The sequence below is a fragment of the Myxine glutinosa genome, chromosome 2 (genome assembly GCF_964187855.1).
Source record: "Myxine glutinosa chromosome 2, kmMyxGlut1.1, whole genome shotgun sequence".
Lineage (NCBI taxonomy): Eukaryota > Metazoa > Chordata > Myxini > Myxiniformes > Myxinidae > Myxine > Myxine glutinosa.
This window is the reverse complement of record NC_136262.1, coordinates 228,818,725-228,846,673: the sequence shown is the minus strand read 5'-3', so window position 1 is coordinate 228,846,673 and position 27,949 is coordinate 228,818,725. Positions and strand designations below refer to the sequence as shown.

The 27,949-nt window shown below is 45.1% G+C and overlaps 1 protein-coding gene across 3 annotated transcripts in view; it reads right to left on the bottom strand.

The window, feature by feature from the left end:
• The window catches only part of MYO5A (myosin VA), an 808,830-nt gene that overhangs the window by 81,627 nt on the left and 699,254 nt on the right, over window positions 1–27,949 (bottom strand). For all 3 annotated transcript variants that reach the window (XM_078772334.1, XM_068106107.2, XM_068106106.2), the window contains 4 exons: window positions 6,399–6,511; window positions 5,869–6,134; window positions 4,408–4,489; window positions 3,902–4,042 (listed from right to left, as the gene is read on the bottom strand). In XM_078772334.1, coding sequence (XP_078628460.1) covers window positions 3,902–4,042; window positions 4,408–4,489; window positions 5,869–6,134; window positions 6,399–6,511 — 602 coding nt within the window. The remainder of the gene's footprint in view (window positions 1–3,901; window positions 4,043–4,407; window positions 4,490–5,868; window positions 6,135–6,398; window positions 6,512–27,949) is intronic.

Here is a 27,949-nt window from a genome sequence, read left to right as displayed (position 1 = left end):
TATCTCGGCAATTTCCCGTATGTGGCGACACGTAAACGAAGCTATGCTCCTCTCTCCACATTATTGTGACGACGTATAAATTAAATATTTCATCGTGACGATTGTCATCAAATGGACGAATTTTTAATATATCTCGGCATTTTCCCGTCTGTTATTTCGGGCGGTGTATGACTGACCATGCCGCGATTTAAACAAAATATATATATCTCGGCATTTTCCCGTCTGTTATTTCGGGCGGTGTATGACTGACCATGCCGCGATTTAAAAAAAAGATATCTCAATGGACTTGAAGTTACAGGCCTTTGAGAATTCATTTCGTTCTATAAAGTGCAGCTTTCATCGGATTTTCTTCCCGTTTTTTTTCAACCGAGTCTAAAACTATGTTAGCGACTGTGAAAAATGAAATGATATATCGAATTTGATTTGAAAGAAAACTGTGTGAGAGAGGAAGACACCACGGGCCTACCAAACAGGCCTCAAAGCTATGCGAGTTAATAAAATGGTGGATATTTGTTTAGATGAAGCCTCTCCCACAATGGGTGGAGCTATGGTTCCCAGAATGGGTGGAGCTTTGAGGTTTTGTCTTCTCTGCAAGAACAAGAAGAACAAGAAGAAGAAGAAGAAGAAGAAGAAGAAGAATGGGAAGAAGAAGAACAAGAACAAGAACAACAGCAGAGGGCACTCTATGACCAGCGTCTTGCGACGCAGCTAAAAACACCTCACCACCACGAAATTGAAAACACCTCACAGCCATCAAACACGTAATTAAAACACCTCACAGCCATAAAACACGTAATAAAAACACCTCACAGCCATAAAACACGTAATAAAAACATCTCACCACCACAAAATAAAAAAAACATCACAGCCATAAAACACGTAATAAAAACACCTCAGACATAAAACACGAAATAAAAACACCTCACAGCTATAAAACACGTAATAAAAACACACCACCACAAAATTAAAAACACCTCACAGCCATAAAACACATAATAAAAACACACCACCACAAAATTAAAAACACCTCACAGCCATAAAACACGCAATAAAAACACCTCACCACCACAAAATTAAAAACACCTCACAGCCATAAAACACGTAATAAAAACACCTCACCACCACGAAATTAAAAACACCTCACAACCATAAAACACGTAATAAAAACACCTCACCACCACGAAATTAAAAACACCTCACCACCACGAAATTAAAAACACCTCACAGCCATAAAACACGTAATAAAAATACCTCACAGCCATAAAACACGTAATAAAAACACCTCACAGCCATAAAACACGTAATAAAAACACCTCACAGCCATAAAACACGAAATAAAAACACCTCACAGCCATAAAACACGAAATAAAAACAACTCACAGCCATAAAACACGTAATAAAAACACCTCACAGCCACGAAATTAAAACACCTCACCACCACGTCATTTAAAAACACCTCACCACCAAGTAATTCAAAGCACCTCACCACCACATAATTCAAAACACCTAATCACCAACAAATTCAAAACACCTCACCACCACATAATTAAAAACACCTCACCACCATGTGATTTAAAAACACCTCACCACCATGTGATTTAAAAACACCTCACCACCACGTCATTTAAAAACACCTCACCACCACATAATTCAAAATACCTCACCACCATGTGATTCAAAACCACCACAACGTTATTAAAAAACACTTCACAACGACGGAAACAAAAGTTTGAGGGAGTCGTTAAGTGACAACACAGACACTGCCCAGATGTGTAGATATATCGATAAATGACTGTACCCGAGTTGCCGTTTTGTCATGGTTTAAACCAATCATAATTCAAACAATTATTTTGCACAAATGTATTTGTAATATACGTGATATCACATTTTATAAACAATTGAAGTTGAAAAAAAAAAAATTCCCAAAGAAATTCCAAAAAATATATTTTAAAAATGGGAATTTTTCAAAAATAATACCCTTAGGGCATACCGACGGGAGAGATAAGTGCATACCAGAAGTTTGGTACGATTTCACAAAAGTTTGAGAAAGTAGCTCAGTGACAACACAAGACAACACAGGACAGACGCTGCACAGATATATATACTGTATATAGATATATGTACATACATACATACATATATTAATACATCTATTAATAAGTACAAAAATTGTGCACTCCAGCATTAATTTAAGGGAAACCTACCCATTAAACACAATATTTACTAATAGATAGTTAATAAACATTAATATTATGACAGTGCATTGGACTGTTCATAAAATGTAAATATCCAAGGTGGTGCCAAATGGCTATTGCACTGATAAGCTATTCAAAATAGGCAACATCTGAACACTAATGCGGTGCATAATGAAGTTATATCAAAGCTGACGACACTATCCATTGGTAATTGTACAAATAAAACCATTGAGAAAGTGATAAAGGGTATGCTGTGGACATAAAATGACATAGGAAGAGGATAATTTGCTACATTTTCTTCATGAGAACATGAAGAAGATTGGTTTAATCCAACACATATGGCGTCTACTCTGAAGAGTACCTATGCCTTCCTGGAAGAGATAACTATGTACTTTCATCCTTTTTGTTTTTAAAACCATAACTTCCAATTTATAATCTCAACACTTTCACCTATAATAGGCATTTTTAGAAACATTATCGAAACCTGAGCCAGTCAACTGTGAAGCTTTCGGAAAGTTAACAAAGGCAACCTGCAATGATCTGAAAGCCTTGAATGAGAAGGTGCCTTTAATTGCCAGACGAATGGCCTTATGAAAATTGGATGCATCTATCTGCCTTATCTGATCATATAACCATATGGAGCACGATCAAGTTTCCATCGATGTCGAAGGATAATTAAGACTAAACATCCCCCAAAACTTCCACTGTATTTTACACTTGATTATAGTCTGCTAATAACAAAAACAAGTACAAAAAGTTTTAAGTAAAACAAAAGCCGCGTCGATGTTACACAATGCCTAGATGCAGCTGTGCCTATAACGTCGATGTTATAGGCACAGGACATTCCTATTGATTCGATTACTTGATGTTATTTTTGTGCAAAGTGAAAATATATCTCGGCATTTTCCCGTCTGTTATTTCAGGCGGTGTATGACTGACCATGCCGCGATTTTAAAAATATATATCTCGGCAATTTCCCGTGTGTGGCGACACGTGAACGAAGCTATCTCCTCTCTCCACATAATTGTGACGACGTATAAATTAAATATTTCATCGTGACGATTGTCATCAAATGGACGAATTTTTTATATATCTCGGCATTTTCCCATCTGTTATTTCAGGCCGTGTATGACTGACCATGCCGCGATTAAAAAAAAATATATCTCGGCAATTTCCCGTCTGTTATTTCGGGCGGTGTATGACTGACCATGCCGCGATTTAAAAAAAAAAAATATCAATGGACTTGAAGTTACAGGCCTTTGAGAATTCATTTCGTTCTATAAAGGGCAACTTTCATCGGATTTTCTTCACGTTTTTTTTCAACCGAGTCTAAAACTATGTTAGCGACTATGAAAAATGAAATTATATATCGAATTTGATTTGAAAGAAAACTGTGTGAGAGAGCAAGACACCACGGGCCTACAAAACAGGCCTCAAAGCTATGCGAGTTAATAAAATGGTGGATATTTGTTTATATGAAGCCTCTCCCACAATGGGTGGAGCTATGGTTCCCAGAATGGGTGGAGCTTTGAGGTTTTGTCTTCCCTGCAAGAACAACAAGAACAAGAAGAAGAAGAACAAGAACAACAGCAGAGGGCACTCTATGAGCAGCGTCTGCGACGCGGCTAAAAAGAAAATCTGTCAAAAGTATATGGACATATTCTACGTCAGATAACTTCAACAGCAGTACACGATGACAGACGTACCCGACACTCCTCGTCGAGCAAGTCCAGAATTCCAAGCTTGGCCTCGATAAGGTCAATACAAGGCTGGTTGTCATAAAAGTCAATGAGTGTCCATGGAATCTCCTCCTTCATGTACTCCTCTTGTTCCAGTTTGAACACATGCTGCAATGTTAGGTAGCAACACAACCAACATTCTCACATGTCAGCACAATTGCTGTGGCAATATCGAAGAAATTGTTTAAATGTCAAGAATATTGTTCAAATATCGACGACATTTTTGGTTGCCCTGCTTGGCATTCCCATCTGAACAAATGGCTCATGTTTGGAAAACAGGTTCATATCGCTTATACCATATGTATTTGTCCATGATCTACCAATGTCCTTGGAATTCATAATAAAGTACACCGTAGTATACACACGTCTTTGTCCTGCATGAAATTTTTGTACAACCTTCAATACAAACGTCAGATCAATGTCGATATTTTGTGTAGTAATATTTTGTGTAGATAGAATAGAAAACGACTCACCATGTTAAACTGCTGCTGCAACTTTTCATTTGCATAGTTTATGCAAAATTGCTCAAAACTGTTGACATCAAACGTTTCAAACCTGCGTCACAAACGTGGGAAATTAAATGCTATCCTTTGCCATTGTAGGACTGTTTACATGGCGCGTGCCTCGACGGCTCAAAACGTGGCAATCCGACAGAACATGTCACCATCTGGCATCAATGTCTAATCATGTGAGATCAATGATGAACCATGTTAGGGAACTTGCAGGGACAAAGAAGGAAATCGGTTCAAAAGCATTCTTTTGAATTATGGTTGGAAAAAAACGTTAAAAAGAGCAGTAAACTGCTGGAGACAAAATTTGAAATGAAAAATAAATAAACAAGAAGACGTCATGTGGAGCACGATACTTGCAAAATCCACCCCCCACCCCCAAGGAAAAAAATTCCATTGATACAGCAAATTGTCCATTTCATAAAGATTAAAATTGACAATCTTGATCAAAGCTCGGGTCAATAGGAAGAAAAGTGACGATTTTTCAGATGAAAAATGATGATTTTGGAAGGTTGACCTTGAGTTGACCTTTGACCTCAAAAAGTTAGTTTCCCAATTTAGTGACTCAGTGTGCAAATCCTCTTCGAAATACAATTAAATCAAATGAAAATTGGTGATTTTAGAAATTCGGCCTACGTTGACCTTTTGGCCTATGTTTACCTAAAATATAATTTGTGGTTGAATTCAGTGACCAGATATGCAAGCCCTCTTCAAATTTCAAGTCAATCGGATGAAAATTGAGGATTTTAGAAATTTGGCCTATGTTGACCTTTTGGCCTATGTTGACCTCAAATATACTTGGTGGTTGAATTCAGTGACCAGATATGCAAGTCCTCTTCAAATTTCAAGTCAATCGGATGAAAATTGAGGATTTTAGAAATTTGGCCTATGTTGACCTTTTGGCCTATGTTGACCTCAAATATACTGGGTGGTTGAATTCAGTGACCAGATATGCAAGTCCACTTCAAATTTCAAGTCAATCGGATGAAAATTGAGGATTTTAGAAATTTAGCAAATTTGGTGACCTTTGGCCTATGTTGACCTTTTGACCTTTTGACCCCAAAAAACAATAGGCTTCTTGCTTTTGACCAACTCTACCATTTGGTGAAGTTTCGTGAAGATCGGTTGAAAATTGTGACCTGTAGGCCGGTGACAGACAGGCAGACAGACAGAACCACAAACGCAACCGACCAATATACTTGAAAAATCTTCGATTTTGCAAGTAATAAATCACAAAAAATCTGAACCTTGCTGCAAAACAGCCCACATGAGGAGAGGAAATTGAGAAAAGTGTGGGAAAAAAATGTGATGGTTGAGCACCAACAAGCTAGCAAAACTTTTATTGTCCTCCTTCAAATTTCAGAAGCAGTCAGAAGAAGGCGGCATCAGGTGACAAGTATATGCTGCCCAACGTGTGCCATTTACCCATAGATATCGAGGACACCAATGAAGGATTTCTGTTTGTCAGTGGCATGCAGGGCTCGATTGATATGTTGAACTATCCACGCAAAGAGCTGAGCATAGACGTGCTTGGCCAGGGCATCACGTGCATTCACAGCTTGCTCACAGCCCATTGGCTTCACGTAAGTCTCGCTCGCAGTCACTATCTTGCGGTGACAAAGCCAACGGGTCATCTCCTGGATCTCAAGACCCAGCAGCTGGCAGAGGAGCGCTAAATGCCGATCACTCTCCTATATTTGCACAAATGCAAAGAACCATGTCAAAAAAAAAAAGATTAAATGCTTAAAATTGAGTAAGATATTTGGAATTTTTTTTAAACATTGTGTTGAATAAAGCAGACCAGAGAAGGCTATCAATGTGGGGACCTGGCAGGCATGCACACCCATGCAAGTGCTACCTGCACGCCAACCAGCACAGGGGCCGACTGTGTGCTAACCCGGTTGCCCAGGGGCCCACGCGTATGCAACAGCAATTAGCTTGCACAAATTGCTCACAGCAATAAAACAGCTTTCCGAGTCACGATCTTTGCTTTGGAAGGCAACGTTTCCCAAATGCAGAATAGCCGACATCACTCGAAACATGGCCATCTGGGTGTCGTCTTTTATGCCTGGTAAAAGTGAGAGAAAACATATTGCAACATTACATAACAAACAACAACAACAACAAAAGTACATCGTCAGCAAATTGAAAACAATATAAATCGGAAATAAAGACAGATTGTTCATCAAACCATCATCCTTGCTCAAATGTTTGAAATACAATGATTTCTTTGCAAAGCGCACTGTCTTTCCCCAAAAGAGAGGATTCTGGAGCCAATATTGCAATACCAAAGTATAGTGGTGGTCCACATGGTGCTTCCTCGGATTGGGAAACACCTCCCGTAAGATTTAAGAATGACTTACAAAGTACGATACCAACCAGGGACAGTCGTTTCAAGTTGATTTCTACCAACAACACTTGTGCACATCATCTTCAGTGCTGAAGCTACAAAACACCTTAATGGAACTATCAAGTTGTCAGTGCCTGCGCGGGAGCCTAAACAGGGTAGGGAAGGAGTGGGCAAAAATGCAAATGGCGTCTTCCGTCATCAAGCTGGCAGCAACAATTCGTATTTATTGCCACATCTGATGCAATTTAAATGATCTCATGGTGGCGAGCTGCTCCAATTGAAACTGTTTGTTCGATATATGTAGCTTTTTGATGCCTAAGGTCCGTAAAAAAGATGTATTGGTGTCAAAGCCAGTGACCAATTGCAAATTGATAGGAGGATGAAGTGCTTGGAATCTCACACTGAGTACGGCAGGGGGAAAAAAAAAAAATTAATACAAACAAACCATAATACAACAGTGCCATAACATCCTTGTCATGTGTTATTATCCACGCACGTGAAGCAAAAAGTAGGGTGAAGCAATCGATTTATGTCTGTCCTTCCATCCATCATTCTTCAAATGGCCTCTAAAGGTGGTTCTTCCATCCATCATTCTTCTGTCTCTCTGTCTGTCACCACCATATATATACAGTCACGTGAAAAACTAAGTACACCCCATGTAAAGTTTTGACTTTTTCAACATATTTCAACGTACAGCTATTTGATCTTCATTTCAACAATATTGACAGATAAAGGTGATATAATCTATCTATAATTCCAGTAATCTCTGTACGTTTGTACGTTTGTCTGTGACCGCTGTTTCTCGACAACCACGGGTCCGATATACTTTTAACTTGCCAGGTATATTGCTGGGGACCCGAGGATGTGCCTTTTCAAGGTTTCATATTAATCGGACAATTACTTACCGAGCTATGTCCAAAAAACGATTCAACCAATCAGAGAGCAGCGAACTATCGCGTGTGCCGAACGTGGCGGACACACTCTGCCTCGGATGGCACATTTGAGAGCGTATTCATTTATTTCACGTTTGCAAACTATGTTGGCGTTAAACTATGTTTTAAAACTAATAAAAACGAATTTGCGATTCATTCGCTTTCCTGCGCGTTTGTGCACGCGATGGCGATTTCTTTACCAAACTCCGGAAGCCGTTCGCTTTGGACCAAACCATTTCATGTAAATAGAGGGGGGGGATTGTCACCGTACTCGCAAGCCGTTCGCTTTGGACCAAACCATTTCATGTAAATAGAGGGGGGGGGATTGTCACCGTACTCGCAAGCCGTTCGCTTTGGACCAAACCATTTCATGTAAATAGAGGGGGGGATATAATTTTAGATATAGATATAGTACGGGCATGCCCTAGTATAATAAATATCATGAAACATTTACATTTTGTAGTCCATTGTATAATTTAAATAAACATAAATGCAAATTTCACATGTGTAAAAAGTAAGTACACCCCTACATTTATCACTACTTCAAATACCTAAAATTAGAATCAGGTGCACCAGCTCAGGTGAAAATGATGAGAACATCGTCAGAGAGGATCTTGGAGGAACCTGTCTTATTTAAACCTCAGACATTTAGTTTGGTTTGCTCTTTGTTGTTGAAGTTTGCGGCGTCACCATGCCGAGATCAAAAGAGCACTCTGAGGCCTTCAGAAAGAAGGTTATAGATGCCGATGAGTCTGGGAAGGGATTTAAAAAGATCTCCAAACAATTTGAAATCAATCATTCGACTGTCCGGAAGATCATCTACAAGTGGAGAAGATTCCAATCAACTGCCAACTTGTTCTGGCCAGACCGCCCCATCAAATTCAGCCCGAGAGCAGACCGCAAGATGCTGAAAGAAGTCTCTAAGAACCCCAGAATGTCATCACAGGACCTACAGGTAGCTCTTGCCACTGTTGATGTCAAAGTGCACGAGTCTACCGTTAGAAAGAGGCTGCACAAATTTCATCTACATGGGAGGTGTGCCAGGAGGAAACCTTTGCTGTCCAGAAAGAACATTAGGGCAAGACTAAAGTTTGCCAATGAACACCTAGGCAAAGACCAGCACTTCTGGAACAATGTGCTCTGGACAGATGAGTCAAAGGTAGAGCTATTTGGCCACAGTACCAGAAGACATGTTTGGCGAAAACCAAAGACAGCATTTGACCACAAGAACCTGATTCCAACTGTAAAGCGTGGTGGTGGAAATATTATGGTTTGGGGCAGCTTTGCTGCATCAGGGCCTGGGCAGCTCACCATCATATAATCCACAATGAAGTCTTCATTGTACCAGAGGGTGCTTGAGGATAATGTGAGGCCATCTGTCGGAAAGTTGAAGGTCAACCGAAGGTGGACCTTGCAACATGACGATGACCCTAAATATACCAGTAAATCCACCAAGGAATGGCTGAAAAGAAAGAAATTGAGGGTTCTGGAATGGCCAAGTCAAAGCCCGGATCTAAATCCCATCGAGATGTTGTGGGGGGATTTGAAACAAGCTTTGCATGCAAGAAACCCCTCAAACATCGCACAGCTGAAAGAATTCTGCATGGAGGAGTGGGCAAAAATTTCTCCCAGTCGATGTCAGAGACTGGTAGACAGTTATAAGAAACGCCTACTTGAGGTTGTTTCTGCCAAAGGGGGCAATACCACCTATTAGAGCCAAGGGTGTACTTACTTTTTGCACATGCGAAATTTGCATTTATGTTTATTTAAATTATACAATGGACTTCAAAATGTAAATGTTTCATGATATTTGTTAAATTATATCACCTTTAGCTATCAATATTGTTGAAATTAAGATCAAATAGCTGTATGTTGAAATATGTTGAAAAAGTCAAAACTTTACATGGGGTGTACTTGCTTTTTCACATGACTGTATGTCTGAACCTTGTGAGTGGAATATCTTGAAAAATAGGCGAAGTACCAATGTCTAATCTGGTGTGTGCACGAGTCACGCTGGTACTGGACGCTCGAGTGGTTGTGTGTTGCGTAACTCGTGCCGTTAACACTATTGAACCCGATCGAGCGGTTTTAATTCGGGCAATGCTCAGCCAATGTTGAAAGGACGATGACGGCCAGGTTGGAAACCAAACCACAGGATTTATTTACAAGGTACAGTATTCACAGAAAAAGGGACACAGCGAAGAATCTTAGCGGCTTTACCTAGGTTCCCAGACAAGGGCCCTCAGATTCGTTCGGGGAAGGGAAGGAAGAGGGTAATGCGCCCAAAGCGCGGCCGCTTCGTGCAGTTTGCCTGGAATGGGCTCGTTGGACGGAAACCCCCAAGGATCGCTCCAACCTGGGACACCACAGCCGGAGATGTTCGCGGTAGGGGCGTTGATCAAGGTCGTGCACGTAGCAGGAATCCGAGGAGCGTATCTCAGGGTCGGCGAGGCAGAGAAAGTTCGGAGCGCCTGCAAGAGAGCCAGCCTGCCAGAGAGAGAGAGAGAGTCCAGAGTGCCGAGCCAGAGAGTCCAGAGTGCCGAGCCAGAGAGAGAGAGAGCGGGGGTCCGGGCCGGGTTTTATAGCCCCCCGACACCCCACTCGAACGTTCCACGGGCCTCCATTGGCCGCCTGGGGTCACGTGTTGTGACAGTCCCTTATTGGTCACCCTTGGCCACTCCCTTCAGCTCCCATTGGCTGCTCGCTGCTCACCGGCCACGCCCTCCAGCTCCTCCCTCGGGCCTGCAAGGCCTGGCCTAGGCCCATGACAAGGCACTTTCGGCTGCAATGAGGCCAACCATTACCCTGCCTGCCTCAACGCATACTAACACCGGGAAGGAGACTATACTTCACATTTAATAAGAAATAACTAACTATGCGAGGCTACATGTTGTGGTGTAACTAACTATGGGGGGGGGGGGGGGGGAGTTGCCTTTATTTACAAAACCGCAACTATATATATATTGTTGCGGTTTTGTGTTTTTATTATAAAGGTTAATTTCCCCTCATAGTTTAGTTACACTACAACACATAGCCTCGTTTAAAGCTGTTATTTCATAGTTTTTTTTTTTTTTTTTTTTTTTGTTGTTGTTTGTATACTGAATCGACGCTCGTGAAAGAGCTAACATTTATTTCACAAACAAATCAACCAGACAAACAAAATATATCAAAAGAGGGAGCGGAAGACAAGATGGGGAGAGAAGGGGAAGCACACAAACACAACATTTGAGAGCAGGGAGAAGTGTGGGAGGGAGAGGGCTTGGGGGGAGGAGGCGTGGGAAGGGGGGGGGGGGGAGGTTATAAAACACAAGGGGACCGAAATTAGCGGGGGTAGAAAAGATCAAGGTTTTGGATGGGGGAAGATAAGAGATGGTGGTGAACAGCTGTTTTAAAGACCTGGAGGGTGGAGTGGGATTTTTTTTTTTTTTTTTTTTTTTTTTTTGTATACAAGATCGAGGCTCGTGAAAGAGCGAACATTAATCACACAGAAAGACAAACAGACACATAAAACAAATAACATCGGGAGCGGTAGACAAGATGGGGAGAGAGGGGGAAGGACACAAAACAACATTTGAGAGCAGGGACCGAGAGACATGGAGACATCGAGAGATCTGTGGGAGGGAGAGGGCTTTGGGGGGGAGGCATGTGAAGGGGGGGAGGCATGTGAAGGGGGGGAGGCATGTGAAGGGGGTGGGGGGTGGGAGAGGTATAAACATATGGACACTGCCAGGATTTCCAGGAAATAAGTTGGAATTTCAAACAAGGTGGATCTGGGGTGAATTAGTGGGGGTAGAAAAGATCAAGGTTATGGATGGGGGAAGATAAGAGATGGTGGTGAACAGCTGTTTTAAAGACCTGGAGGGAGGAGAGGGATTGAAGGGAGTGTGGGAGTTTGTTCCACAGGCGGGAGAAAAGAGGAATGAAAGAGTGAAGGTGAGCAGAGAGCCGAGATTTCGGCAGTTTAACCATCAGAGGGTTGCTGGCAGATCTTGTGCGACCTGTAGGAATATTTGGGGGACAGAGCACAGAGAGAGCTGGGGGAGCAAGGCCGGAGAGGAGTCGGTAGAAGACAGAAAGACCACCTACCTGCCTGCGGTGAGTGAGTGAAAGGCCCTCAGAGATAGCTTCATCGCGGGAGATTCCAATGATTTTGAAAGCTTTGGATTCAACAGCGTGAAGCCGAGCCAGGTGTGAGGCAGGAGCACCAGCCCATAGGGGAGAACAGTATTCCATTGAGCTGCGGATGAAAGCCTTGTAAGTGGTGAGGAGCTCAGGTGTGCCGAGGAAGGACTTCGCACGACGGAGGATGCCAAGTCGGCGACTGGCTTTGGAGGCCAGCTTGGAAATGTGGTTTTCCCAAGAAAGATCATGGCAGATAGTGAGACCCAAAAGCTTGAGTGACAGAACTTCTTGGAGAGGATTGTTGAGAAAGTAGATGGGAGGGTTGTCCAGTCGATCTTTTCGGAGAGACATAGTAAGAGAGTGAGATTTGGCAGGATTGAAAGACATGTTCCACTTGTTTGACCAGTCTGTGATTTTGTCCAGGTCTTCAGAGAGTGAGGAGGCTGCAGACTGCCGATCTGAGGGAAGAGGAATGGAGCGGCAGAGAGTGGAGTCATCAGCAAAGAGATAGAGAGGATTTTCCAGAGAGTCAGAGAGATCATTGATAAAGACCAGAAAAAGCACAGGGCCCAGCACACTTCCTTGGGGAACTCCAGCCTGAACAGGAAGGGGAGATGAGAGAAATCCATTCAGGGCCACACGTTGACTACGACCAGAGAGGAAGTCCGCAAGCCATGCATGGAGATTTCCATGGATACCATAGGAGGAGAGTTTGGTGAGCAGAGCTGGGTGCCAGACCGTATCAAAGGCCCTTGATATGTCAAGGGAGACAGCTCTGATTTCCTGTTTGGCATTGAGGACCTCCATCCATTGTTGAGACAGCAGAAGCAGCATGTCCAGAGTAGAGTGACCTGGTCTGAAACCAAATTGATGATCAGAGATCAAGCCATTGGAGAAGAGGAAAGATTTCATATCCGAAGCAATGATGGATTCCATGACTTTGCTGATAATTGAGAGCAGGCTGATTGGTCTGTAGTTGCAAGGATCTGTTTTTGCACCTTTTTTGTGTAAAGCGGTAATGTTAGCTGATTTCCAGGATGCTGGCAGATGACCTTGAGCAAAAGATAGGGTGAAAAGAACAGAGAGAGGGTGAGATAGAGCGGCAGAGCAGGATTTTAAGACCCGTGGGCTGATGCCGTCTGGTCCAGTTGCAGAATCAGAGTCGAGGTTTGACAAAAACTCCTCCACCTTGTCAGGAGAGAAGGACACAGAGTCCAGGAGCAGTTGGGTTCGACTGCGAAAGGTGGGAACAGAGAGAGATGGGTTTGGGACTAAGGATTTCGAGGCGAACACAGAGTTGAGGCATTCGGCTTTGTCACGTGCGATGTCAACTGTGTGGCCATTTGAGGTAAGGGAGGGGATGGAGGGGGAACAAACACCAGAAACGGATTTGACCAGACGCCACCAGGATTTGGAGGAAGGAGACAGGTTTGAGAGTTCATTCTTGAGTGAGGAGAGATAGTGCTTCCTGGCACTCCTGAGGGTAGACACACACTTGTTCCGAGCATGTAAATGTAAGTAAATGTAAGTAAAAGTAAGTAATGTAGTAAATGTAAGCGTAGACCTTTCCTGTGTTAGTTTTGCGTTGAGTAGAATAATGAGAATTAGGTCCTTTACGATGCCTCCATGCTTTTGGTTTTGGCACGAAATACCACGAGGTAGGCCTGAACAAGTCGATCAAGGCGAAGGAAGGCGGGGGAGGAGCCAACGGTAAGCGCGAGCCGCCAATCAGGGCTCGAGGGGAGTGGCTTACCACTGCGGCAAAAGGCGTGGTTTGGAACATTCGATGCGGGCTCGGGCGGGGGGGGGGGGGCAATATAATCCTGTGCCCGGAGCCCCCACCTGAGTTCTCAGTTATGAGTCTGGGTCCTCCGTTGAGTTACGAGAGTGAAAAGCGCTGAGTTACGAGGTATGAGTTCGGAGCGCTCAGTTTGACGGCAGTTGTATTAATCGCGCTGTAAAAGACAGCCGTGCCGGGCCACAGACGTGCATATTTTCCTGCCTGCCTGCCTGCCTGCCTGCCTGCCTGCCTTTGCCGAGATACGCGCCGTGAGGATTTTCCCGCCTGCCTGCCTGCCTTCGCTGGGATACGTGCGGTGACCGCCAGAGGGCCACGCCGGGTGAGCTGTTCCTGGAGGACCAAAGCTGGCGCGTTCAGCGCATGAACATTCTTCCTTCATCTCCCTGTGTGTGTAAGTGGGCCCATTGTCTGGGAATTTTTGTTACGACTGCTTAAGACTGCCCTGTGTCTCTTCTTCTTCTACCATTGTACATTGTGTAAATAATAATTAAATCTGTTCTTCCTTTGATTCGACCGTTTCGTCCCTTCCATCATTGACTTAGCATGGTACGAATTATATCGCTCTGATCGGGTTCCAATAGCAAGGTAACAGCATGGACCACTTGGTACTCCATCCGCTCGGGTGTACTCAATTACGCGTGGCTCGTGCGAGACTCGATCCCCGCTTCCGCGGCGGCGTGGGAACTTAAGGTACGAGCGAAAATTGTCCCGAGACCCTTTTCCACGTCTGCCCGGAAGTGGCGACTCATTCTCGCGGTTCGAAGACCCAAGGAGAAAAAGGGGCTTAATCTCCCCTTTGTAAGGGAACGGCTTTGCAAAACCGCAACTATATATATATATATATATATATATATACATACATATATATATATATATATATATATATATACATACATATATATATATATATATATATACACAGACTTGGCATTTAATGTGGAATATTTTTTTTGTGGGAGTGAACTTACTTTTCAAGATGTCTTAGAACCAAAAGTTCATTGGAATTATGTTGAAATTATTCTAGATTTTGTTAATGTGACCTTTAAAAGAAACAAAAACCACATTTGACATTTCGAAACAAATAAATTGATCCTCGAAAGTGATGTAAACTGATATTGAACTCAATTCATGGATAGTACTGTGTTAAACTTCTGTACGTTTTCCAGAAGTATCTCTTTATTTTGCACATTAGCCAATTTTTTTTTCAACAAAAACAAAAGTTAAATTACGACTGGAATTATGGACAATAAAATTACAGTTCAGTCCTTCGTGTAACTCCCACGAGCATTCAGGAGAGCACGTACACGTTGAGGCATGCTGTTCACGAGATTTGCCAAGGTTTGGACAGGAATCGCTTGCCATGCAGTGACAATAGCCTGCTGCAATTCACGCACAGAGGTCGGCTGCTGGTCCAAGTGGTCGATTTGACGCGTTAATTCTGCCCACAAGTTCTCTATCGGATTCATATCCGGGGACATGGCAGGCCTCTCCATATGCTCGACACCACGGTCAGCAAGAAAGTGTTGGATCATGCGAGCACGATGAGGTCGTGCATTGTCATCTTGGAAGACAAAGTTTCCTCGAAAGGCTGCACGAGCAAATGGAAGCAATGTTTCTTCCAGAATGGCCCTGTACTTGAACTGGTTCAGGTTTCCATTCAGAACAACCAGGTCAGTTTTGCCCCCTGCATGAAAAGCAGCCCAAACGGTCACCCCACCACCTCCAGCTTGGACTCTTGGCACTATACAATCTTTGTTGTAGGCTTCATGCACTTGTCTGTGCACTCGGAAGCGGCCATCTTGACGATAGACCAGAAATCTAGACTCGTCACTGAAGGTCACGTGATTCCAGTGTCCTGGCTGCCATTGACGGTGCTCTCTGGCCCACTGCAATCAGCGCTGGCGGTGTTGTCTGGTCAGGCATGGCTTTCTCAGGGGACACCTGGCACGATAGCCTGCTTGAAGCAGTTGTTGGTTGACTAGCCTTCTGGATACAGGCACATTTGTCAGTTGCTGCCACTCAGCCCTAAGCCGATTAGCTGACTTGGTACGGCCATTGCAGACTAACCGGTGCAGCTGGTGATCATCCCTCCTTGTGGTTCTGCGGGGACGTCCTCGCCTCGGTATTGGAGTAGGGACACGCCTCTGAGCATTTCGTTTCAGGATCTTTGACACCTGACCTTGAGTGATGCCATACTGCCGAGCAATAGCACGCTGTTTCATGCCGTAATTTCATAAAGCCACCACTCCATGACAAACAGCATTGTCGAGTTGACGGACCATCTCCAGAGGAAGCGGCAATAACTTTTGGAGATGTTCAGCAGTTGTTTTCCACTAATACAGAACGCAAAAACACTTGTATACCCGACTGTGAAGCCAATCATCAAATGCACCTGTCCGTACATTTTGCCACGCCACCTGTGATCTAATCCTGTTGTTGACTTCTTGCTGCGACAGACAATCAGTGACATGGTTCTTTTAACAAATAAATCACCAAAGTGTAAAAGAAACTCACCAGATTGATATGCTGAGTTAAGAAAGTAAACCCAAGTCAAGAAAAAAAAAAAATTCCATATTAAATGCCAAGTCTGTATATATACCAGTAGAAGCCGAAAAACGTCATGAATAATGTTAAAAATTTGTGTAACAAACAAATTCCACATAAGTGCTAAAAAAAAGTCCTCATGTTAAAGATGTGTTATAATGTTTTGAAGAGTTATAAAGTGTGTATATATTTTTATATATGTATTTATGCATATATATTTATATATATTTAATTTTAAAGCAAAAACGATAGCACTTATGTGGAATTTGTTTCAAAAGCCATCAACTAGACCTATTGGCCAATGTATATTCCTAATTTCAATGTATAGTCCTTGAGATATGAGCGCAAACACATTTTTGGCAGAGAGACGGACGCACAGACACCAACGTAATTTCAAGGGTTTTCAAAATATAACTCAAGAATGCATAAACGGACGTTGCTGAAATTTGGAACATATTACCTCAGCGTACAAAGCATTTACTGAAATTCATAGCCGATTTCATCCAGAAGCCGAGAAACGTATTTTCAGTCCCCATGTTAAAGCTGCATACAGAGAAATTATCCCTTATATAAAGGGAGGGGCGCTTTGCACCTCCCTTTGATTCAAACCCTTTGCCTAATTAACCCTAAATCACTTTACTACAGGAACAAATTTGTTTGAAAAGTTACAAAATAAGGGCGATAGGTTTCACCTGTATGTAAATCAGTAGTTTAACTTAAAAATTAATCTCCCCCACTTTTCTAAAGAGTTTTAAGGTGCAACTCACTTGATAAATCAACAAGGCAAACATGAAGACCAAGGAGCTTTCCAAATAAGTCAGACATAAAGGGGTGGAGAAGCACCACTCAGGAGAGGTTTAAAAGAAGATTTAAAATGACTCATTATCCCTATGAGTATGGTGAAATCCATCATTAAGAAGTGAAAGACGTACCATACGACCCACTCTCTACCCAGATGATGTTGCTCATCCAAACTCAGCAAACGGGCAAGTAGAAAGCTGGTTCGGGATGTCACTGTAAATCCAACACAGACTTTGAAAGATCTCCAAGGTTCTATATCCAAGATGTGCAAGATGTCCACCACCGAAGGTGGGCGGAGGTTATGTTTTTATCAGTCTGTCTGTCTGCTTGATTGTTTGTCTGTGAGCAGGATATCTCAAAAAGTTGTGGACGGATTTGGACGAAACTTGGTGGACCGGTTGGGTGTCCCACAAGGACAAATTGATTAGATTTTGGTGAACAACTTGATCCGGATACGAGAATTTTTTTTAATTTTCCAAGTGATTCTTCAACCTTGAGAGGTCGGGTCAAAAGCGATACATAGCACAATATTTCAAAGTTATTTGGATGAAACGGATTTGGATGAAGTTAGGTAGAGGAGTGGGGTTGTGACAAGAACAAGCAATTGGATTTTGGTTCAGATTCGGGTGCAGCTGCGGCCTAACAGTGGGATACAAATACGTAAACTGCTCATCCTGGTGGAGGTATGCGCTCTACCTCTACTGAGTGTCATTCTTGTTATTAAAAGCATTTATTTATTGTTCTGACCCATGTCCTTACTGCTTTTGCAATAATTTATCACATTATTTAAAGTGCTAGGCATGAAATAATCAATCATTTGGCAATGTGTGCAACTATGAGTATGGATGTGTATGGGTTTGAGTATGGGAATTTCAAAATTCAGATATCCTTTCAAATTTTGTGATATTGTTTTGTATCAACGCAATAAACATGTGAAATTTACTGCATCAATCAGCTCCTTTTATTTGACATCAAATACATTTATTAAATGTGCCGATTCATGAAACGTTTCAACCTGTGGCGTTTAATCACCTATTGATTAAAGTTGGCTGCAAAGTCTTGACGGGGTCAAAATATGTGGAAGACATGACCTAGCTCGTCAAGCAATGATTGAATGGATATGCTGAAAAAGCACTCAACACCAATCGTTATGAGAATCTGATGCCCAGGAAAGAGTCGTATTTGATCGCCTCAAGGACAGAAAATGTAGATCACATTTCCTCATGAAGTGAAATAAGTTCCCAACAAACCACTTCCGATCATGAGTACAAGTTACACATTTGCTATGTTGATTTGGCATCGCACCAACACACATGGACACCTAAAGAAACAGTTAATGACAAGACCTGTAGAAACTGTCTCATTTCTCTCCCCACTTCAGAGACCGGCACAAACATGGAATGTGAACGAGCGAGCACCCATAAAGTTGTTTTGACCAAAGCGTAGCGCAGCTCCAATTTATACGTTTCAGCATTTCATTGGACAATAAACATCGACATGACTTGGCTTGCATTCATTGGTTTCTGATGATGACACGAGTTTGTAAAAAAAAAAAATCCCAATAACAAAATGCCTTGTTGTCCCATCAGCAAAATAAACTATTTTCTATGTGTCTGGTACCAACTATTGATTGAAGGTATGAGAGTAATGTCATCTAAATAAAGAACTGCATAGTGGCGGTGCCATGCTTTAGAGTTAGACAGTCTGAAACATCAAACATACATATGTCCTTCAATCCTCAATTTCCCATCTCATGGACAGCTTAAACATCGAGACTAGCTTGGCTGCTATGCCAGTGTTAGCAAAAGATAGTATCTTTAATGAAAAATACAATAAACTTTCAGTGACAAATGGGAGCATCTGGAGGGCATGACATTTATCTCTGGCATTACCATCGCAGCATGAAATGAAAGAAAGGCACCTTTTTGGGATGTGGGCATATATATATATATATATATATATATATATATATATATATATATATATATATTGTTGCGGTTTTTAGAACCCTCACTTGTAAATAATTCTTGGAAATATTCCATCATTTAAAAGGTTAAAGGTCACACCCTTAGTTAGTCCATATGCAACACGTAGGACACCATAGGAACTTTAGTTATTTCCTTATTATGTGTCAGATAAGGCCGTGTTCTCAATAGTTGAATCTGCGTTGCATTAATCAAATAAGATAGGCCCCATTCGCTTCCTTTCCAACCTCTCTCTCCCAATTATATTACGCGTCTCCGCTTGCCAGCAGCGTTCGCTGCGTTGAGCTGAAGTTTGCTCAAACAAACGCCATTAACCACGCGGTCAAGCTCGAGGAAGAAGGGGGTGGAGCGCCGGGAACAAGGTGTGGCCCTGTCAACTCGCCGTCAAGCCCTCGCCAACCAATCAGGGCTGAGGTGAACTCACTGGCGGGCGTGGTTTCGAAGTGCGCGCATTGATCTCAAAGTGCATTATATAAGCGCAAGCGCGAAGCCCTTTTACGGACTGCGCAGGGGACCGTCGATTGTAACTGACTGCGCAGGGGACCATCGATTGTAACGGACTTCATGCGGGGGACTTCATTCGGCAGCCTCCTTTTGCAAGGACTTGAAGGACTGCGTGCAAGAATAACTGCGTGATGGTGCCCCTTTGATACGAACTGCCTCGGAGAGAGCGAGAGAGAGAGAGAGCGAGAGAGAGAGAGCGAGAGAGAGAGAGAGAGAGCGAGAGAGAGAGAGAGCGAGAGCGAGAGAGAGAGAGAGCGAGAGAGAGAGAGCGAGAGAGAGAGAGCGAGAGAGAGAGCGAGCGAGCGAGAGAGAGAGCGAGAGAGAGCGAGAGCGAGAGCGAGAGCGAGAGCGAGAGCGAGAGAGAGAGAGAGAGAGAGAGAGTTGGCACGCTATACGGTTATCCCGTGCGTAGCATCCCAGTCCCCACCGATATATCTGTAAGGTCCGCTCGTGGTCAACGACACGCGGCGCGCTGCCGGCCTGCTTCCATCACCACGACGGCACGAGTCGGGACCGGACGCGGAGCCTGACCATCTGCCTGGACCTTCCTCCCCTACCACAACAATTCCGTGTGAGTGTGTCTGTTTGTCCTGGGGTTATAAGTTAAGACCGTATAGATAAGATTGCCCTGTGTCCTTTTGTTTCGTCCTCCTGTATATTCCTTTCATTTCCTCTTTGGGTTTTTGTACATAATAAATAAACCCTTATTTGTTCTTCCTACACTCTGGTTTCCTCTTATCCGATCGCCTCCGTCCATTCTTTAAATTGAGTACCTGTGGCACGATTTGGAAACCGCTCAGGATCGGGTTAGTCTTTGTTAATGGCTCGGGCCGCGGATTGCTAACCGCTCGGCAATTTCCATCTTATCCGTGGTTCGAGCGGGAGTTATTTCCCTGCTTTACGGTCGGGTTAGTAAGTAGGTATTTGGGACTTCATTGCCCAATCACCCGAGCTAATTCTGACCGGAAGGAGCGTCATAGCTTCCAGGATTGGGGGACGGCCAGCTTAAAAGACAAGTGGATTAACCCCCCCTTGATAAGGGGAGCGCCGACCCCCGAATCTGCAACAATATATACATATACAGTCATACCCCGTTTTACGCCATTTTGACCGACGTCAAATCCGACTTCACGCCACTCTTCTAGAGTAAATTTCAGTTCAGCGAACGTCATTATGTGCGACTTTACGTCACTCCTACGGACGTGAAAAAAAAAATTCCTTAAAAATATATTTAAAATAAATAAAATAGTATATAAATTAACAATAAAAGAAGCTAAAAAACAATTTAAAATACAATAAAAAGCACATTAAAAATATATATAAATGTACGTACAGTAAACTGTACATACGCACAGCTGCTGGTTCTCATTCAAAACAGAGGCGACGTACAGTATTCCTTTACTGTGTCTGTGTTAGCCATGGGTCCTAAGAAGGATAATGCTAGTGTTTCCAAGCATAATGTGGTTACGATGGAAGATAAGTTAAATCTGATTAAAAGGGATGAAAAAGGTGAAAAAGTGTCGGTGATAGCGCATACACCTTATCGCGAATCGGAACCGCAATGCGTCATGGGATCGGAAAGGCGCAATAGCAAGTGTACAGCCAATATAAGTCAACTAGCAGGGTCACCCGTGGGAATCCCACGGGCATGGATGTGTGTGACATTTCGACATATTGAGTTAGATGCTGCACATTCATTTTTACAAAATGGTTACTGGCAAGTCATCAGATCCAGAAATGGGGTGATGAACACAATTTATTTATTTCACATAATATGTGACCCCTCACTCCTCTCCACCTGACACTCTCCTGTCTCCACGTGACACTCTCCTCTCTCCTCCTGACACTCTCCTCTCTCCACCTTACACTCTCCTCTCTCCACCTGACACTCTCCTCTCTCCACCTAGCACTCCTCTCCTCTCCAAACCCTCACATTCCTCTCCTTTCCAATCCCTCGCCTCTCCAATCGCTCCTCACACCCCCCTCCAATCACTCCTCTCCAATCGCCCCTCACACTCCTCTCCAATCGCGCCCCACACTCCTCTCCAATCGCGCCTCACACCCACCTCCAATCACTCCTCTCCAATCGCGCCTCACACTCCTCTCCAATCGCCCCTCACACTCCTCTCCAATCGCGCCTCACACTCCTCTCCAATCGCGCCTCACACTCCTCTCCAATCGCGCCTCACACTCCTCTCCAATCGCGCCTCACACTCCTCTCCAATCGCGCCTCACACTCCTCTCCAATCGCGCCTCACACTCCTCTCCAATCGCGCCTCACACTCCTCTCCAATCGCGCCTCACACTCCTCTCCAATCGCGCCTCACACACCTCTCCAATCGCGCCTCACACACCTCTCCAATCGCGCCTCACACACCTCTCCAATCGCGCCTCACACACCTCTCCAATCGCGCCTCACACACCTCTCCAATCGCGCCTCACACACCTCTCCAATCGCGCCTCACACACCTCTCCAATCGCGCCTCACACACCTCTCCAATCGCGCCTCACACACCTCTCCAATCGCGCCTCACACACCTCTCCAATCGCGCCTCACACACCTCTCCAATCGCGCCTCACACACCTCTCCAATCGCGCCTCACACACCTCTCCAATCGCGCCTCACACACCTCTCCAATCGCGCCTCACACACCTCTCCAATCGCGCCTCACACACCTCTCCAATCGCGCCTCACACACCTCTCCAATCGCGCCTCACACTCCTCTCCAATCGCGCCTCAAGTTTTTTTTTTTGTATACTGAATCGAGGCTCGTGAAAGAGCTAACATTTATTTCACAAACAAATCAACCAGACAAACAAAATATACAAAAAGAGGGAGCGGAAGACAAGATGGGGAGAGAAGGGGAAGCACACAACCACAACATTTGAGAGCAGGGAGAGGTGTGGGAGGGAGAGGGCTTGGGGGCAGGAGGCGTGGGAAGGGAGGGGGGGGGGGGTTAGAGAAGTATAAAACACAAGGGCACCGAAATTAGCGGGGGTAGAAAAGATCAAGGTTTTGGATGGGGGAGGATAAGAGATGGTGGTGAACAGCTGTTTTAAAGACCTGGAGGGTGGAGTGGGATTGAAGAGAGTGAGGGAGTTTGTTCCAGAGGTGGGAGAAAAGAGGAATGAAGGAGTGAAGGTGAGCAGAAAGTCTTGATTTTGGCAGTTTAACCATAAGAGGGTTGCAGGCAGATCTTGTGCGACCTGTAGGAATATTTGGGGGACAGAGCCCAGAGAGGGCTGGGGGGGCAAGGCCAGAGAGGAGTCGGTAGAAGACGGAAAGACCACCAACCTGCCTGCGGTGAGTGAGTGAAAGGCCCTTGGAGTTAGCTTCATCGCGGGAGATTCCAATGATTCTGAACGCTTTGGTTTCAACAGCGTGAAGACGGGCTAGGTGTGAGGCAGGAGCACCAGACCAGAGGGGAGAGCAGTATTCCATAGAGCTGCGGATGAAAGCCTTGTATGTGGTGAGGAGCTCAGGTGTGCCAAGGAAGGACTTCGCACGACGGAGGCTGCCCAGTCGGCGACTGGCTTTGGAGGCCAGATTTGAAATGTGGTTTTCCCAGGAAAGATCATGGCAAATAGTGAGACCCAAAAGCTTGAGTGACAGAACTTCTTGGAGAGGATTATTCAGAAAGTGGATGGGAGGGTTTTCCAGTCGGTCTTTTCGGAGAGACATCGTAAGAGTGTGAGATTTATCAGGATTGAAAGACATGTTCCATTTGTTTGCCCAGTCTGTGATTTTGTCCAGGTCTGCAGAGAGTGAGGAGGCTGCAGACTGCCGATCTGAGGGATGAGGAATGGAGCGACAGAGAGTAGAGTCGTCAGCAAAGAGATAGAGAGGATTTTCAAGAGAGTCAGAGAGATCATTGATGAAGACCAGAAAAAGCACAGGGCCCAGAACACTACCTTGGGGAACTCCAGCCTGAACAGGTAGAGGAGATGAGAGAAACCCATTCAGGGCCACACGTTGACTACGACCAGAGAGGAAGTCCGCCAGCCATGCGTGGAGATTTCCATGGATACCAAAGGAGGAGCGTTTGGTGAGCAGAGCAGGGTGCCAGACCGTATCGAAGGCACGTGAAATGTCAAGGGAGACGGCTCTAATTTCCTGTTTGGCGTTGAGGACCTCCATCCATTGTTGAGAAAGCAGAAGCAGCATGTCCAGAGTAGAGTGACCAGGTCTGAAACCAAATTGATGATCAGAGATCAAGCCATTGGAGAAGAGGAAAGATTTCATATCTGAAGCAATGATGGATTCCATGACTTTGCTGATAATTGGGAGAAGGCTGATTGGTCTGTAGTTGCTGGGATCTGTTTTTTGCACCTTTTTTGTGCAAAGCAGTGATGTTGGCTGATTTCCAAGCAGATGGCAGATGACCTTGAGCAAAAGAGAGGGTGAAGAGAACAGAAAGAGGGAGAGAAAGAGCGGAAGCACATGATTTTAGGACCTGTGGGCTGATGCCGTCAGGACCAGTTGCAGAATCAGAGTCGAGGGTTGACAGAAACTTTTCCACCTTGTCAGGAGGAAAGGACACAGAGTCCAGGAGCAGCTGGGTACGACTGGGTACGGTGGGTACAGAGAGGGATGGGTTTGGGACACAAGATTTAGAGGCAAACACAGAGTTGAAGCATTCAGCTTTTTCACGTGCGGAGTCAGCCGTTAAGCAGTTTGAGGTGAGGGAGGGGATGGAGGGGGAACAAACACCAGAAACAGATTTGACCAGATGCCACCAGGATTTGGAAGAGGGAGACAGATAAGAGAGTTCGGTCTTGAGAACGGTGAGATATTGTTTCCTGGCTCTCCTGAGGGTGGACATACACTTGTTTCGGGCTTTGTGAAAGGAAATGAGATTTCCTTCCGTTGGATTTGCTTTCCAGGAGACGAAAGCAAGTTGTTTCAGGGCAACAGCCTCACCACAAGATTCCGTGTACCATGGACGGGAGGAAGGGTATGACAACTGAAGACGAGATGGGATAAATCTGTGCATGAGAGAGAGCAATTTACTTTGAAAGAATTCCCAGGATGAGTTGATGTCAGAGGCGGTAGAGATGGGACACCAGTCCAGATGATTGATGGCTGCTTGAAGACCGTGCCAGTTGGCCTGAGTGAAATGCCAGACTCGTCGACGCTGAGGCGGCTCTCTGAGAATGGTCAGAGAGATGTCCACTTTGACAAGCACATGATCAGATGAGCCGATTGGAGCAGAAGAAGAGCAGCAGACATTTTCAGGGAAGTTTGTCATAACCAAATCCAGAAGAGAAGATGCTCCGTTGACTGAGATCCGGGTCGGGAAATTGACAGATTGTGTCAGTCCCAGTGAGTCGCAGAAGTCCTTTGCTGAAGAGCCATGGCTGGTGAGAGAGGTACCCACACCCAGCCAACTGGCATGGTGACAAATGAAATCACCACATATGAGGAAGAGAGAGTTGGGATGGGTAGATAGAAGTTGGTCCATATTATCAGACAGCGAGATGTAGATGGAGTCATCGCTGTTTGGTGGACGGTACAACACACATATGAACAAAAGGTGGGAGCGAAGGGGTAGCCGTAGCCAAAGGTATTCCTGGGGGTGAGGTGGAGAGAGGGCAGTGGAGGGCGAGTGAGGAAGAGAGTTTTTTATAAAGATAGCAACCCCACCTCCAGGACGAGGCTCAGGTCTATTATACCGGAGGAGGGAGTAACCTGGGAGAGATACCAAGGCATCAGAGACATCATGAAGGAGGAAAGTTTCTGTTAAGCAGATCACATCTGGTTTGTCAGAAGCAACCTGTATGGAGAGATCAGTCAAGTTTGAGCGAAGGCCCCGGATGTTTGAGGTCCATACCGTTAATGCAGAGGAAGGGGGAGCATCGGGTCCAGAACAGGGGGGGGGGGGTAGGGTAAGATGTGGAAGAGGAAGGGAGAGCTGTTGAAGGTGTGTCAGAGATTTCAGAGATTTCAGAATAGCTTGGAGAAAGGGAAGAATGGGGCGGACAAAAGGTTTGATGGAGATTGGGTGAGGCACAGTGAGGTGTTATTTGAGGAGGGGGAAGAGCGAGGCAGAAGGTTGGGGGAGATGAAGGTGAAAGTTGGAAGGGGGAAGAAGCAGGGAGGATGCTTTGAGGAGGAGGGGTGAGAGGGGAGTCTAGGAGGGGAGGAGCGAGGGAGAGTCTCGGAGGGGAGGGGTGTGGGGGGAGTTTAGGAGGGAGGGGAGGGAAGGGGCAAGGGGGGAGATTTGAAAGGGATGGGTGATGGGGAGGATTTGGAGGGGAGGGGTGAGATTGGATTTTGAAAAGTGTACGATTCATGGGAAACGAACATTTTTTGCAAAATGAGTTTGAGACCTTCGAGTCAAAAATACGTTTGAGGACACTGAAGGAGGGGTGGAGTTCTGGATAGTTTAGGGAATGTAGAAAGGAGGAACTGTAAGAGATGGTATTATATATATTTTTTGGAATGAATAGATTTGGTGAGCAAGACGAAAGCATCCTTTTGTAGGAAAAGAAGAAAAGGGTGTTATAATATATGAGAGAAAATAGTTGTTCAGGGGAGAGATTATACATTTCTAACCACGTGATCGCGAACGAAGAACGAACGAACAAAAAAGAACAAATAAACGAATAAGACCTGGGAAGGAAATATTTTTTGGGGGTTTTTTTTTTTTTTGAGTAGAGATATTAAACAAGGAGGTATGGGGTGAACGACTGGGACGAAACAGAGAACGAAAATAAATGCAGCGCATTCGACGAATCGCTGATAGAAAAACAAAACCACAAGGTCAGAGACGGTACGGTAGCCAAGCCTACGAGTACTACTACTAGGCCCCAGAATACTCGATACGCATTAACCGACGATTGTGTATACATGTACGAAAAATTAGCACCGAAAATTTTCCAAAAGATACGCTATAGGTACATACACCGAAAGATAGATACAGTCTCGACAAAAACACAATTGAGAAGGATCACTTAGCTTAGAAAGCGTGAGCGCATGGAACAGCTTCGAAAAGACGTGACCTCGCCGTGATCTCGCGAGATCTTCCTCCAGTTCCACTCCTCTCCAATCGTGCCTCACTCCTCTCAAATCGCGCCTCACACTCCTCTCCAATCGCGCCTCACACTCCTCTCCAATCGCGCCTCACTCGCCTCTCCAATCGCTCCTCACTCGCCTCTCCAATCGCTCCTCACTCGCCTCTCCAATCGCTCCTCACTCGCCTCTCCAATCGCTCCTCACTTGCCTCTCCAATCGCTAGCGGGGTCACCCGTGGGAATCCCACGGGCGTGGATGTGTTTGACATTTCGACATATTGAGTTAGATGCTGCACATTCATTTTTACAAAATGGTTACTGGCAAGTCATCAGATCCAGAAATGGTGTAATGAACACAATTTATTTATTTCACATAATATGTGACCCCTCACTCCTCTCCACCTGACACTCTCCTGTCTCCACCTGACACTCTCCTCTCTCCACCTAGCACTCCTCTCCTCTCCAATCCCTCACATTCCTCTCCTTTCCAATCCCTCACCTCTCCAATCCCTCACACTCCTCTCCTCTCCTCTCCAATCCCTCACACGCCTCTCCAATCGCACCTCACACCCCCCTCCAATCGCGCCTCACACTCCTCTCCAATCGCGCCTCACACTCCTCTCCAATCGCGCCTCACACTCCTCTCCAATCGCGCCTCACACTCCTCTCCAATCGCGCCTCACACTCCTCTCCAATCGCGCCTCACACTCCTCTCCAATCGCACCTCACACTCCTCTCCAATCGCGCCTCACACTCCTCTCCAATCGCGCCTCACACTCCTCTCCAATCGTGCCTCACACTCCTCTCCAATCACTCCTCACACTCCTCTCCAATAGTGCCTCACACGCCTCTCCAATCGCGCCTCACACTCCTCTCCAATCGCGCCTCACACTCCTCTCCAATCGCGCCTCACACTCCCCTCCAATCACTCCTCACTCTCCTCTCCAATCGCTCCTCACACCCCCCTCCAATCACTCCTCTCCAATCGCCCCTCACACTCCTCTCCAATCGCGCCCCACACTCCTCTCCAATCGCGCCTCACACCCCCCTCCAATCAGTCCTCTCCAATCGCGCCTCACACCCCCCTCCAATCACTCCTCTCCAATCGCGCCTCACACTCCTCTCCAATCGCCCCTCACACTCCTCTCCAATCGCGCCTCACACTCCTCTCCAATCGCGCCTCACACTCCTCTCCAATCGCGCCTCACACTCCCCTCCAATCACTCCTCACTCTCCTCTCCAATCGCTCCTCTCCAATCGACCCTCACACTCCTCTCCAATCACGCCTCACACCCCCCTCCAATCACTCCTCTCCAATCGCGCCTCACACCCCCCTCCAATCACTCTCCAATCGCGCCTCACACTCCTCTCCAATCGCCCCTCACACTCCTCTCCAATCACGCCTCACACGCCTCTCCAATCGCGCCTCACACTCCTCTCCAATCGCCCCTCA